This window comes from Astyanax mexicanus, chromosome 25 (genome assembly GCF_023375975.1).
Source record: "Astyanax mexicanus isolate ESR-SI-001 chromosome 25, AstMex3_surface, whole genome shotgun sequence".
Classification (NCBI taxonomy): Eukaryota; Metazoa; Chordata; class Actinopteri; order Characiformes; family Acestrorhamphidae; genus Astyanax; species Astyanax mexicanus.
In genome coordinates, this window is record NC_064432.1 from 5007826 (window position 1) to 5022600 (window position 14775).

At 41.2% G+C, this 14775-nt stretch overlaps 1 protein-coding gene across 3 annotated transcripts in view; it reads right to left on the bottom strand.

Annotated features, from left to right (window-relative positions):
* pcdh10a (protocadherin 10a) overlaps positions 1-14253 on the bottom strand; it is a 45215-nt gene extending 30962 nt beyond the window's left edge. For 2 of the 3 annotated variants that reach the window (XM_022681684.2, XM_022681683.2), the window contains exon 1: positions 10833-14253. In XM_022681684.2, the coding sequence (XP_022537405.2) occupies positions 10833-13439 (2607 nt within the window). In that variant the 5' untranslated portion in view covers positions 13440-14253. The remainder of the gene's footprint in view (positions 1-10832) is intronic. The other variant, XM_022681681.2, reaches the window with a different exon arrangement.
* Between the last annotated feature and the right edge of the window lie 522 nt (positions 14254-14775).

Genomic DNA, 14775 nt, shown 5'->3' on the forward strand with positions numbered 1-14775 from the left:
AGATTCAATTTCAGACTGAATATAGGATTCAGTTCAAAGCTTTAGGGCATAATTCAAATCTCTACATATTATTCAGTTTGAAACTGGATTCAAATTTAGTTCAGGATTAAACTGAATATTCAGTTTCAGACCGTTCATTTCAGAAATGTTCAAAAACATGTTGAGAGTTCACTATGTAAATCCAATGCAAAAAGTGATTAAATTCGATTGAATTCATGATTCACATGAGACTGAATTCCAGACTTGACTAAATTCCGGATTCCTATTTAGATTCAAATCAATATGATTTACAGTTTAGTTTATGATTCAGTTCAAAAATTCAAATTCAAATCAGACTCATCAGACTCAAATCAAAATAAACTCAGTTCAAGACTCATTTTTAGATTCAAATAAAAAAACTGATTCAATTCAATAAGTCTAAACTGAATCCAGGATTCAGTTTAGACTTAATCTTAAACTCAATTCAGTAACACTTTGAAATGAAAACAGGTCAAGGCTTAAATCAAAATTTAATCTGATCCTCAAGTCAAAATTTCAAGATTCCATTCAGACTAGATTTAAGACTTTAAGATTATTTAATCTAGATCAATTCTGAGTGTAAATGTGAACAGAGAGACCTGTCCTGTTCCTCCACTGCAGCACTGAATAATGTTCAATAGATAATCAACATTAATCTGTTGATAATGTGAGGCACAAATGTGAAAAGTCATAAATGTCAAACGGAGGTTAACCGACTGTTTATAACCCTAATCACTGAGAGCCATAAACACATGAATGCATAAATAAATAAACTGAAATATGAATAAAATATACCCCTTCAGATCCAGATCATCATTTAGGACCACAAAAAATATGGGGTATGCAGTTAGCAAGCTAGCCAAATTAGCTTTGCTCTACCCCTAACTGTTATTCACAGCAGAATCCTCATCATTAAGAGTTAGCATTCGCTAGGCTACAAAATAAATTATGAATTATGATTTTTCGTATTACGAAAAAGTTGTAATGCCTTATAACTACAAGGTTCATTGAAAGTGTTAAGTAATGTCTGAATGTCACTGCAGGACTAAATGAATAGTCTTAGCAACAAACAAGGAAGTGATCCAACAAACAAATGAGTGACGAACGGACTGCTGAACCAATAAACAAAAGGACAAACAAACGCATGTGCAAACGAAAAAGCACAATAACATGCCAAACAAACAAATGGGCAAATACAAATACACAGATAAATAAATAGACAAATAAATGTGTGAACCAAGAAATGAACAAACAAATGTGTTTGCAAATGAAAAAACGAAACCAGGAAACGACGAAACAAAATAACTGGCCAAACAAACAAACAAACGGGCAAATCGACAAAGACAAATAAACAGACAAACGATAAATGACTGAACTGACACGAAAGAACAGGCAGCCTGACAAATTAATATAAACAATTTATTATGAACAAACAAATAAACTAGTGAATAAACACTCGGCTAAATAGCTAAACAAACAAATAACTGAACGGACAATTAAACAAACAGAAACAAACAAATGGACAGAGAAACCATCAGCAACAAACAGACGAACAACTGAATTGACTATTAAACAAATAAACAAACAAACGAAAAGACAAAGAAACCATCAGCAACAAACAGACGAACAACTGAATTGACTATTAAACAAATAAACAAACAAACGAAAAGACAAAGAAACCATCAGCAACAAACAGACGAACAACTGAATTGACTGTACTGAATAGAGTATTAAACAAATAGACAAACAAACAAAAGAAAAGAGAACCACCAGCAACAAACAGGTGAACACCTGAATGGATTAATAAATAAATGAAAAGACAGAGAAACTAACAGCAAGAAACAGACAAACAACTGAATGGACTAATAAACTAAAAGACAGATAAACCAACAGCTACAAACAGGAGAAAAACTAAATGGACTATTGAACAAACAAACAAACAAAAGCACTGAGAAACTATCAGCAACAAATAGATGAACAACTGAATGGACTAATAAATAAACAGACAAACAAACGAATGGACAAAAAAACAAACAAACCGACAAACAAATGAATGGATAGGTAAACCATTAGCAACAGATGGGAAAACAACTGAATGGACTAATAAACAAATAGACAAATCAAACATTAGAACAGAAACCCAACCAACAAGAAACAGGTAAACAACTGAATGAGCTGATAAACAAATAAACCAACAAACAAAAACACAGAGAAACAATCAGCAACAAACAGGTAAACAACTGCATGGACTATTAAACAAATAGACAAACAAACGAAAAGAAAGAGAAACCATCAGCAAAAAAAAATGCTAACAACTGAATGGACTATTAAACAAACAGACAAACAAATGGACTAAAAAACAAATGAACAAACAAACAAACAAACAAATGGACAAAGAAACTATCAGCAATAAACAGGAGAACAACTGAATTGACTGGACTGATTGACTTATAAACAAATAGACAAACAAATAAAAGGACAGAGAAACCATCAGAAGCAAACAGGTGAACAAATAAATGGAGTAATAAACAAATAGACGAACAAACAAAAAGACAAGGAAACTATCAGCTACAAACAGAAAAACATTTGAATTTACTAATAAACAAATAGACAAATAAACAAAAAGACAAAGAAAGCATCAGCGACAAACAGACAAACAACTTAATGGGCTAATAAACAAATAGACAAACGAAAAGAAAGACAAAGAAGCCATCAGCTACAAACATGCAAAAGACAGACAAACAAATGAAAAGACAGAGAAATCCCCAACAACTATCAGATAAATAACTGAATGGACAAATAAACAAATAGACGAACAAATAAATAGACAGAGAAACCATGAACGATAAACAGGCGAACAACTGAATGGACTAATAAACAAGTAGACAAACAAACAAAAAGACAGATAAACCATCAGCAACAAACAAGCGAACAGAACAAACCGACTGATGCATGAAGAATTACACTGCTAGACGAAAGAACGGGTGAATGATCAAAGGAGAGAACAATCAGTCTTGTGAACAAATGAACTGCTGAGCAAACTAATGAGCAAACAGGCATTCTGATAAACGAACAGGCGAAAAAATAAATGAAAGACTGACATGAATGGATTGATAAATAAATAAAGTAATTGCACTTGCTGATAAATGAACAGGTGACAAACACACTGACTAGGGTCCTGAATTAACGGATAAAGCAATAAACAGACTGCAAACAAACATATAAACAGGGACATTATTAAACGAATGCACCAACGAGCGAACAAAGAGGCACTTGAACAAACGAACAGCCTAACAAACCTAGCAAAGAATGAATAAAACCAGTGTACAAACAGGCAAGGGAACAAATGCTAAACAAACGAACAGATACCAAACAAACAAACGAATAGAATAGCCATCAGACTAACAAACATATCGATAAACAAACTGTGAAACAAAGGAACATTGGATTGAACAAACGACTAAACAAACAAGCAAGTGAGGATACTCATTGCTGAAAAAATGAACGGTCAAATGCACGTACTGATACACGAACAAGCGAACAAACGAATAGACAGATGTAAACTGTAACATTGATCAGATGAGTAAACTTACTCATAACAGAGAAAACAAACGCATGAACAAAAGAATGAGTGAACAAACGGACAAATGAATGAACGAACAAACAGCAAAGAGGAAAACAGATGTACGGATAACTAAAAGGGATAAATCAGACAAAAGTGAACAAACGAACAGCCTAGCAAACCTAGCAATGAATGAATTAAACAAGTGTACAAACAGGCAAGGGAATAACTGCTAAACAAACAAACAAACAAACAAAAAGGCAAATAGACATACTAAACAAATACAATGAAAGAATAAACTACCAAGCAAACAAATGGACAGAGAAGCCATCAGACTAACAAACATTTTGATAAACAAACTGTGAAATAAAGACGAACAAATAACAGACGAACAAACAATTAAAAAAAAGGCAAGTGAACAAACTCATTGCAGAAAAAATTAACAGTCAAATGGATGTACTGATAAACAAACAAACGAATGGACAGACATTAACTGTAATCTGGCAGACAAATACATGGGCTGATAAAACAGCAAACAGTTGCTGATAAACGAACGAATCACTGATCAGATGAGTAAAAATACTCGTAACTGAACTGGGAAATTAGCAAACAAATGCATGAACAAACGAACTTATGAACAAACAGGAACTAACAAAAGTGAACAAATGAACAGCCTAGAAAAAAAATGTCGTATGAATAAACAAATGCAATGAAAGAATGAACTACTAAACAAACAAACAACCAGGCAAACAAACATTGATAAACAAACTGCAAAATAAAGTAACAGGTGATTGAACAAACAACTAAACAAACAGGCAAATGAGCAAAGAAACTGCTAAAAAATAAATGTCAAACAGTCAAATGGATGTACTGTTTAATGGACATAAACCGTAACCTGGCAGACAAATAAATGAGCTGAATAATTATTAAAAACAAATGATCGTTTAGATGAGAAACAAACTCATAACTGAACTGGGAAATTGGCAAACAAATGCATGAACAAACAAATGAGTGGAAAACAAGTAGAAATCGAATGGGTGGACAAACAGACAAATGAATGAACGAACAAACAGCAAAGAAGAAAACAGATGCACGCATAACTAAAAGGGAAAAACAGACAAAAGTGAACAAACAAACAGCCTAGCAAACCTAGAAATTAATTAATTAAACAAGTGTACAAAGAGGCAAGGGAATAACTGCTAAACAAACAAATAAACAAACAGACAAATAGACAGACAAACAAACGACTTTGTTCATACCACCGTAGTCGGAAGTATGTTAGTTTGAAGCACCATAATCTGAACTATGTTTCTAAACAATGTTTGGACTGATTTCCACTGTGGGAAATGTGGAAAAAATCCAGCTTCGTGATGTTATGCCAAAATATGAGAAGTGTGACCCGAATACGTCATTTTAAGGAATGCATTATTTAGGAGATGCTCACTTTTAAATATTGCAATCATAAAACTTACATTCAAAATAGTAGGAAACACCACGTTCGGTGGAACTATGGTTTTAGGAAACACCTACGATAGGTCAGACTTTGTTGGTTACCAACATACTTTGGGAAACACTTGCATAGCAACTGCATCGTTCCAACTATGTTCCAACTACAGGGGTTGGACAATGAAACTGAAATACCTGTCATTTTAGTGTGGGAGGTTTCATGGCTAAATTGTAGCAGCCTGGTGGCCAATCTTCATTAATTGCACATTATTGCACCAGTAAGAGCAGTAAGAGTGTTAAGGTTCAATTAGCAGGGTAAGAGCACAGTTTTACTGCTCAAAATATTGCAATGCACACAACATTATGGGGACATACCAGATTTCAAAAGAGGACAAATTGTTGGTGCACGTCTTGCTGGCGCATCTGTGACCAAGACAGCAAGTCTTTGTGATGCATCAAGAGCCACGGTATCCAAGGTAATGTCAGCATACCACCAAGAAGAACCAACCACATCCAACAGGATTAACTGTGGATGCTGTAAGAGGAAGCTGTCTGAAAGGGATGTTCGGGTGCTAACCCGGATTATTGGATCCAAAAAAAACAAAATCACGGCAGAATTCAATGTGCACCACAACTCTTTTTTAATTTATTGTGGTCTAAAACCAGGTGTTTTAATTGTATGTTGCTAAGGTAGTTAGCAACTATGCTTTTAGGAAACGCAACCCCAGACTGACAAATGAGTAAGCATACTAGGTAACTGAACTGCGAAATTAGCGAACAAATTTGCGACCAAACAAACGAATGAGCAAACAGGAACTCAAATAAATGACCAGCCTAACAAGCAAATAGAAATTCGAATGGGTGAATAAATAGACAAATGGATGAATGAACAAAAAAAGCCAAGAGGAAAACAGAAGTCTGGGTAAATAAAAGGGAAAAACAGACAAACAAAGGCAGACAAACAAATTGACTGCCAAAAAAAAAAACGAAAGAAAAAATGGTCATATTGCCAAACAATCTTGCAAAATCATGAGTGGAGGGATGGATTATCGAATGGACTGACCAATAAACAATCGGGAAAATAGACGAAATGATACATAAATAGTCAAACTTACGAAACGATAAAAACGAACAAACATACTTGGTTGCTTATACCTGAATGTTTTGTTTCGTTATTTTTACTTTACAATTTTATTAGAACAATCGCAACATATAACCTTGCTTAAATTATCGCAATATATCCTGATATTGCGATATCCTGATATGCAAATAATCGTCAAGTTCTCGTCTTTACTCAGAGCCTGACTCTCAGCAGAACACGATGCTGTAAAGACTTCAGTCTCGCAGGTCAGAGCTCTGGAGGTCCGTATACGTGGGTGGACCATCAGCTGAGTTTGACCTACTAGTTCAGTCTTTAAATTGACAAACGACCTGTCAGATGGGGGGTCCCCGACGGGACCGGCCAATCAGATTTCAGACCACCCTTTCAACCTGTCTGGAGAACATCAGCTCGATTTAGGCGTAAAAGCAGCAATTACCAACCAACACCTTCCATTCTCCCTGCAGTAGAAGCAATTTATACCAATACACTCACCCATCAACACTGACTCCCACTGACAGTCCTAACCTTATATAGAGTTAATTACAGGTAGACACTCTCACTGAACGCTGACTTTATATTTGTTTTGGTTCGTTCTAATGGTATATACATTTCTACAGGTAGACACTCACACTACCTAATAGTTTATAGAGTTTTACAGGGAGACACTCACACTCGCTAATGGTATATACAGTTAATTGCAGGTAGAAACTCACTGACTACATACCTTATGTTTATTTTGCTTCATTCTAATGTTATATAGAGTTAATAACAGCTAAACTCTCTCACCCACAACTGACTTTATGTTTATTCTGGTGTAGTATTCTAATGTTATAGTTATAGAGTTAATTACAGATAGACACTACACTCTCACTAACCACAGACGTTATGTTTTTTTTGGCTCATTCTAATGTTAAATCAAGTTCTACAGATAGACACTCACTCTCACAAATAGTATATAGAGTTAATTACAGGTAGACACTCTCACTGACCACAGACTTTATGTTTATTTTGGCTTATTCTAATCTTAAAGAAATGTATACAGGTAGACACTCACTCTCACTAATGGTAAGCAGAGTTTTTAAGGTAGACACTCACTCACCACAGACTTTATGTTTATTTGGGCTTATTCTAATGTTAAATAAAGTTCTACAGGTAGACACTCACTCTCACTAATGGTATATAAAGTTAATTACAGGTAGATACTCACTCTCACTGATGGTATATAGAGTTAATTACAGGTAGATACTCACTCTCACTGATGGTATATTGAGTTAATTACAGGTAGACACTCACTCTCACTGATAGTATATAGAGTTAATTACAGGTAGACACTCACACTGGTGTCAGGTACTGCTATTCTTCATTGATTTCAGAGGGAACCCTGAAGGAGGGTGTCCAAATACTTTTGGCCAATAATGTGGTGCCGTGTCACAAACCCTCACAGTGCGCGCTTTGTTCCTCTGTCCTGCTGCCTGCGCGTGATCAGCATCGCCAACACCCACCCACCCCCCTCCCCTTACAAACTTTAGCTCGCGCGGAGTTGTAGAGCGCGTATCTCGGCGCGCCCCTCGAGCGCTCCGCGGTAATTAAAGCTCTGAGACATAACTAACAGCCCCCGGGGGGCGCGAGATCCACGCGCGTTACAACAGCAGCAGCACGTACAAAACTAACACAATAAACCGCACCACGCAACCAACAGCGATAACGGAGGGGTGAGCACACACACACACACACACACACACACACATCAAGAGGAAGATGGATGATCACAAGCCATCAAACCAAGCTGAACTGCTTGAATTTTTGCACCAGGAGTAAAGCAGCATAAAGTTATCCAAAAGCAGTGTGTAAGACTGGTGGAGGAGAGAACATGATGCCAAGATGCATGAAAAAACTGATTAAAAACCTTAAAACCAGAGTTATTCCACCAAATCTTGATTTCTGAACTCTTAAAACTTTTTTGCATTATTTGAGGTCTGAAAGCTCTGAATATTTTTTGTTCATTTTTTTTGCAAATAAATGTTCTAAATGACAATATTTTTGTAATAAATTTGTAATTTGGGATAAATGTTGTTCGCAGTTTATAGAATAAAACAACAATATTCGTTTTACTCAAACACAGATCTATAAATAGCAAAATCAGAGAAAGTGATTTAGAAACTGAAGTGGCCTCTTCTTTTTTTCCCCAGAGCTATATATTGGATATATTGGAGCAATCAATAGATACACAAAAATGTATAAATTGCAATTAATCATGTTTTTTTTTCTTAGCACTGAAACGATTTTAAAGCATTTTCAGATGTTTTTTTTTTTTCATTTATCAAAAAATGTTTGTTTAATTGTAGCTTTTTAACCTTAAACTCAGATCGACTTGCTTTAAGTACCAGTCGAATTTCAATAAATAAATAAATAAATAAAATAAACATCAATCTATACAAAATATGAAAAATGAGGATAAAAATGGTTTAAACAGGCAGGGAAGAGGGGAAATAGCTTCACAAATGCAGCATTGAGAAATGTTAGGTTCAGAGAATTACAATCTTATCCTTATTCCATCTGTACAACGTGGTGGTGGTAGTATTATCTGGTTTGAGCCGTTGCTGTCTTGCTCAGCCGAAGTTGCATCATTGCATCTTTGCATCATTGATGCAACAAAGAATTTGAGCTATTCCAGTAAATTCCCAAGCAAAAAAACTCAGTTGAATCTTGGGTCACCCAGCAAGACGATGACCCTAAGTACACAAGTGGTCCTACCAAAGAATGATTAAAGAACAATGGAATTGAATAACATTTTAGAATGGGGCCAAATCAAATCATGGCCTTAATCCAACAAAAAAAAAATGCTGTGGGCGGAGCTAATGCATCAGTTCATGGTAGGGAACCCCACCAACATAACATAGCTGGGTGCAAAAGTCAACATGCAGTTATTGCTAAATAATTTGGTCAAAACAGATACTAAAATCATGCATCTGCGCCTATATTACAGATATAATATTTTGGATTATATTACTCAACACATAAATGAGTAAATGTAATAATTTTCTCTCATTTATTTGATTTGGCTTTTTTTGTCTACATTTAAGGCTTTCATTTTTAAGGCATCACTTTTTTATGCTGCATATGCATGCACATGCCGTCCAACTGCTCAAGCTCAGTAATGTGTCAGAGTGTGCATGCATGCATGAATGCATAAATGCAGGCATGAATGCATGTGAAAAAAAGCTAATAATTAACTTAAATAAAAGAAAACAAACAAAAAATAAATAAATCCAGGAGGCTGTGTGGATGTGTGCATTTAGATGCGTGCATAATTGGTGTAAGACTCATATAAACGCTTGTGAACTCTCCAGTAAACAAGCAATAAGCAAACAAATCAATAAATCTACAAATAAATGAAGTAATATTAATGCATGAATTAATGCATTGATTAATGCACCTGTCATCTCTCTGATTTCATGCTTGTGCACCAAGCTCTCCAGAGTGGGGTGTGCGTATGTGTGTATGTGTGCGTGCACAACCAATCGTCCCGCGTTTAAAAGTGTTTCTTTTTCACGGTTGATTCGATTGTTGATTTTTTTTTTTTTTCAGATTTATAAAGATAAAAATAAAACAGCATTGATATTATTTGGCAATATGTGGTATTATCATGGTTAGAGCCTAGTTTTGTCATTTTAAATTTGCGTCAGAACGGCTTGTCATCACTGATGCAACAAGGAATCGTGAATTATTCCGGTAATAACATGGGTCATGCACAAAGACAATGACCCTAATGTGATTCTACCATAGAATGGTTAAAGAACAATAAAGCTGAAGAGCATTTTGGAACGGGGCCAAATCAAATCAAGTAGTTAATGCTCTCCAGAGTCGTGTGTGTGTGTGTGTGTGTGTGGGTGAGTGAGTGAGTGTGCACAACCCACCATCCAGTATTTAAATGCTCATTTTTTTTTTTTTTTACATTTTAATTGACATTATATCATGGTTGAATCAATGTTGAATTATGTTTCGATTTGCAGTAAAAAAAAGATAAATGCTCCCTTTTCTTTCTTCTACACTGTTAAAAAAAGCCTACAAGTTCATTCAATTTGAATCTGTGGTGGACCTTTTTTCGTAAAGGTTCCTTAAAACACCTTATTAATAAGTTCTTCCACGGTTTCATATTGAAGCACCTGTTAAACCTGTTAATGTTTAAAAAAGTGTCCATTTTACACAGTTAAAAAAAACCCGTTCTTGTTTTCTATTTTTAACAAATCATTTTCTTTTTCTGAAGTGGTCTTACTATGATGAAAATATAATAAAGCACCAATAAAACATAAATAAAATATAACATTATTTTGCTTACCTTTTTATAAGCATCGAACATTAAAAGCTGTTTCAACATTTTTATATGCATGCTCATATGCCCGAACAAAATGCGACTCAGTATTATATGCATGGTGTATTTGTATATGCATGTATGTGCATGTGTTTGTGCATGCACATGCCCTATTTTGAGAACCAGGCTTTTTTTTTTTTTTTTTCGTGCACTCTTATGCACGCAGGTACATTAGGGAACAAGGCTTGTGTGCTTGCACCTATAGCTGAAACTGTACATATGCATGAGTGTTTCAGTGCCTAAATGCATGCAGTAAATGCATGTGCATGTGCATGCACTTACTGTCAAAACGTTTCCCTTGTGTTTGTGTGTAAGTGCTCCCGCATGCTCACCTCGCTGGACAGTATGCTGCCGTTGGAGATGATGTCCGGCTGCTGCTGCTGCTGCTCAGCGAAGCTGGCGCCCACTGCTCCGTCTGTACCTCCTCCAGGCTTGAGGAACATCAGTTCGGTGCTGGCGGACTCAGGCGTTAGGCACACCTGGTAGCAGTAGTTCTGGGCACTGCGGTGCAGGTGCCGTGCACCAAAGCTCCCCGACTCCTCCACGGGCACCTGAGCGTGTACGTTCCCACCCTGGCCTGCGGCGCTTTGCACAAGCATGATGTCCGACTTGCTCAGCTTTTTTTTCTTGCGTGAACGTCGGGCCCCTGCGCCCACCCCTCCGACGCCGCCAACGCCGCTGCCACCGAGCCCGCAGCATGTACAGCACGCGCAGCACATGCACCATTCCTCACTGCCCCTCGCGAGGCAGGACCGCGCACCCAGCTTCTTGTCCTTGCGGCAGCGCACAGCCAGCACGATCATAGCCAGAAGGAAGACGAAGGAGACAGAGCCAAGAGCAACAATCAAGATCAGGGTAAGGTCCAGGGTGCCCTCGCCATGCCCACTGTGTCCACCATGCCCGCCTTTCTCCGCCCTGCCAGATGCCCCTCCGGCAACAGCGTCCACCAGCACCACACTTATGGTGGCGGAAGCAGAGAGCGGTGGCTGGCCGTGGTCACGCACTTCCACCAGGAGCTCATACGGTCGTTGCGTGGGGTCGCGCTTTTTTGACACGACACGCCGCGCTGTACGGAGCTCCCCAGTTCGCCAGTCCATCCGGAACATGCCTAGCTCATTGCCGTGGATAATACTGTACGATAATCGGGCGTTCTCGCCATCATCCGCGTCCGTGGCGATCACCCGGGTCACCAGGTAGCCTGGTTCAGCTGTCCGAGGGAGACGTTCCAAGGCAGTGCCGTTTTGCGCGGCAGGTGCAATGATGCTAGGCACGTTGTCATTCTGATCAACCACCACCACCCGCACGGTTGCATTGTCTGCAAGCTGTCGCTCATCACCTGAATCCCGGGCACTGACAATAAAGCTGAACTCCCGTATCTGCTCATAGTCAAACGAGCGAAGAGCATACAAGTAGCCATTATCCGAGTTGACAGACACGTACGTGAGCACAGACATGCCCTGGATCTCACGCTCCTCGATAGCATAGGTCACGCGAGCATTCGCCCCCAGGTCTGGGTCCAGTGCACTGACAGCATAGATGTATGCACCTGGAACATTGTTCTCGCTTACGTGAACGTCGTACGCAGGCTGTGTGAATCTGGGTGCATTGTCGTTCTCATCCGACACGCGCACCCTCACTGACTTGCTTGTGGAGAGCGGCGGGGTCCCGCCATCCCTCGCCACCACTGTCAATGTGTAGCTGTCCGCCACCTCACGATCCAGCTGTCCATCTGTCACCACCGTGTAGTAGTTCCGGAAGGACGGCTTGAGCTTAAAAGGTGCAGCATCGTCACCCAGCAGCTCACAGCTCACTTGCCCGTTCTCCCCAGAGTCCTTGTCTGAGACGCTCAGCATGGCCACCACAGTCCCAGGCGCTGAGCTCTCGCTTACGGCTTCGCTCACTGTGCTGAAGCTGACCTCAGGAGCATTGTCATTCATGTCCACCACTTTCACCAGGACTTTGCAGTGAGCTGGCACGGCGTTGGGCCCCATGTCACGTGCCTGCACGTAGATCTGGTGCGTGTTGCTCTCCTCGTAGTCCACGGCTCCCGCTACCTCCACGCGCCCACTCTGTGCATCCACAGCGAAGAGCTGCTGCACACTGGGCAGGTTGTGGCTGCTCAGAGAGTACACCACTTCGCCGTTGGTGCCCTCGTCCACGTCTGTTGCATTCAGCTGGATGACAAGCGTGCCTGGAGCAGAGTCTTCTCGTAGATTAACAGTGTACACAGGCTGGTCGAAGACAGGTGCGTTGTCGTTGGAGTCCAGCACTCGCACCACCAGCAGGGCGGTACCAGTGCGTTGTGGCTGGCCCCCATCCACAGCAGTCAGGACGTAGCGGTGGACAGCCTGGCGCTCCCGGTCCAGAGGCTTTTCCAGGACCAGCTCGGCAAAGAGGTTGCCGTCGCCCTGCGTCTGCACATCCAGTTTGAAGTACTCGTTGGCGGTGATGGCGTAGTTGCTGAGAGCATTGGTGCCCACGTCGGGGTCGGCGGCACTCTCCAGAGGGAAGCGGGTACCAGGTGTGGCACTCTCTGTGATCTCCACCACGATGTCGGACGAAGGGAAGGCGGGCGCATTGTCGTTGATGTCCAGCACCTCCACCTCCACCCGAAAGAGCTCCAGCGGGTTCTCCAGGAACACCTCCAGGTGCAGGAGGCACGGCTGCTGCTGCTGCGCGCTCTGGCGGCAGATCTCCTCGCGGTCGGTGCGCGCGCCCACGAGCAGCGCTCCGTTCTCCACGTTCACCTCCAGGTACGGCGTGCGCGAACTGGGCACCGTCTGGAAGCGGCGCGCGTGCAACTTCGTAACGTCCAGCCCCAGGTCCTCGGCGATGTTGGCCACGAGCGTGCCGCGCTCCTTCTCCTCCTGAACCGAGTAACGAAGCTGCGCGAGCCCTCCATGCGCGAGCGAGAGCGCGAGCAGTAACACTTCCAACATTTCCAAAATAGGCACGTGCGCGCGTGTTTTTCTTTTTTTTCTTCTTCTTCGCTTTCTTTCTCTTTCTCTCTCTCTTTCCCTCTTTCGCAGCGCTCGCTCTCTCACCCTCCGCGCGCGTTACGTGCCAAAGCTCCTCCGTTGCTCCAGACCCATTTCTCCGTGCTGGTTCGGAGAATCCCGCGTGTGCACGCGCGCGCGCCGCGCACTTGCACTGCGTCAGCACCGGCAGCTGCCGTGCAAAGTCCGGTGAGTGCAACCGGGAGTAAACATGATCAAGAAACAAACAAACAAACAAAAATGTAGATAAACAGTCGGTGCAACAATAAAAAAGAGATGCACCTTCCTCGCGCTTCTTTCCTCCTTTCCTTTGATCTGTTCTTCTTCAAAAACAAGCGTTATCTCCGTTGCACAGTGCACGAGCGAGTGTTACCTCCCTCCGTTACCTCCGGTACACAGGGCGCGAGCGCCGGTAACTCCTCAAATACAACTCCAGTAAGTAACGCAAAATCCAGAAGCGCTGCAATCCGTAGGCTCGCGCAGCAGAGATCCCCCAGTTCTTTCTTTTTTTCTCTCTCTCACTCTCTGTCGCGCGCGCGAGTCCAGGTAATCGCGTGCGCTCGCGCTCTCTGTCTCTCTCTCGCTCTCTATCTGTATCACTCTCTCACTTTAACTCTCTCTCGCTCTATTTCGCTCGCGCGCACCTCGGTCCTCTTCTGCGCAGCCTGCGCCGCTGTTGCCCCGTTTTTGACAAGCGCGAGGCCACCAGCAACCAATGGGGAGGCGCGCGAACGCGGCTCGCACACTCCCGATTTGTTGCGGGGGCATGCCAGTCAAAAAAGAAAAAAAAAACGAACCCGCATTTTTAATGAAAGCCACGCCCCCTTTCTCTCTTACTCACTCACTCTCTCGCTCGCTCGCTCGCGCTCCTCCCCGTCACTAAATAATAACATTACAATAAAATAAATAAGACATAATAACGAAAGCAATATTTAATACAGACTAAAATCTCCACTGTGCAAAAACTTGCAAACTGTGCAAAACGCATGCAAAACCCAAGCGCGCGACGAGTGCTGTGCAACAACATTCACCTTATGGTGATGATGATGATGATGATGATGAATGGAAGGATTTATTGATTAATTGATTTATTGATGAATTTCTTCCTTTTTTTCAGGGTGAGTTAAGTCTAGAAGTGAGGAGGTGGGAGGTGAAACGCTGAGAGTGAGAGAGAGAGTGATGCAGTGAGAGGCAACAGAGTGAGCAGAGCAGGAGGAGTGCTCAGCATGCAGCGCACGAGCCACAGACTGCAGGGGAGAGAGGTGGAGGGAGAGAGAGA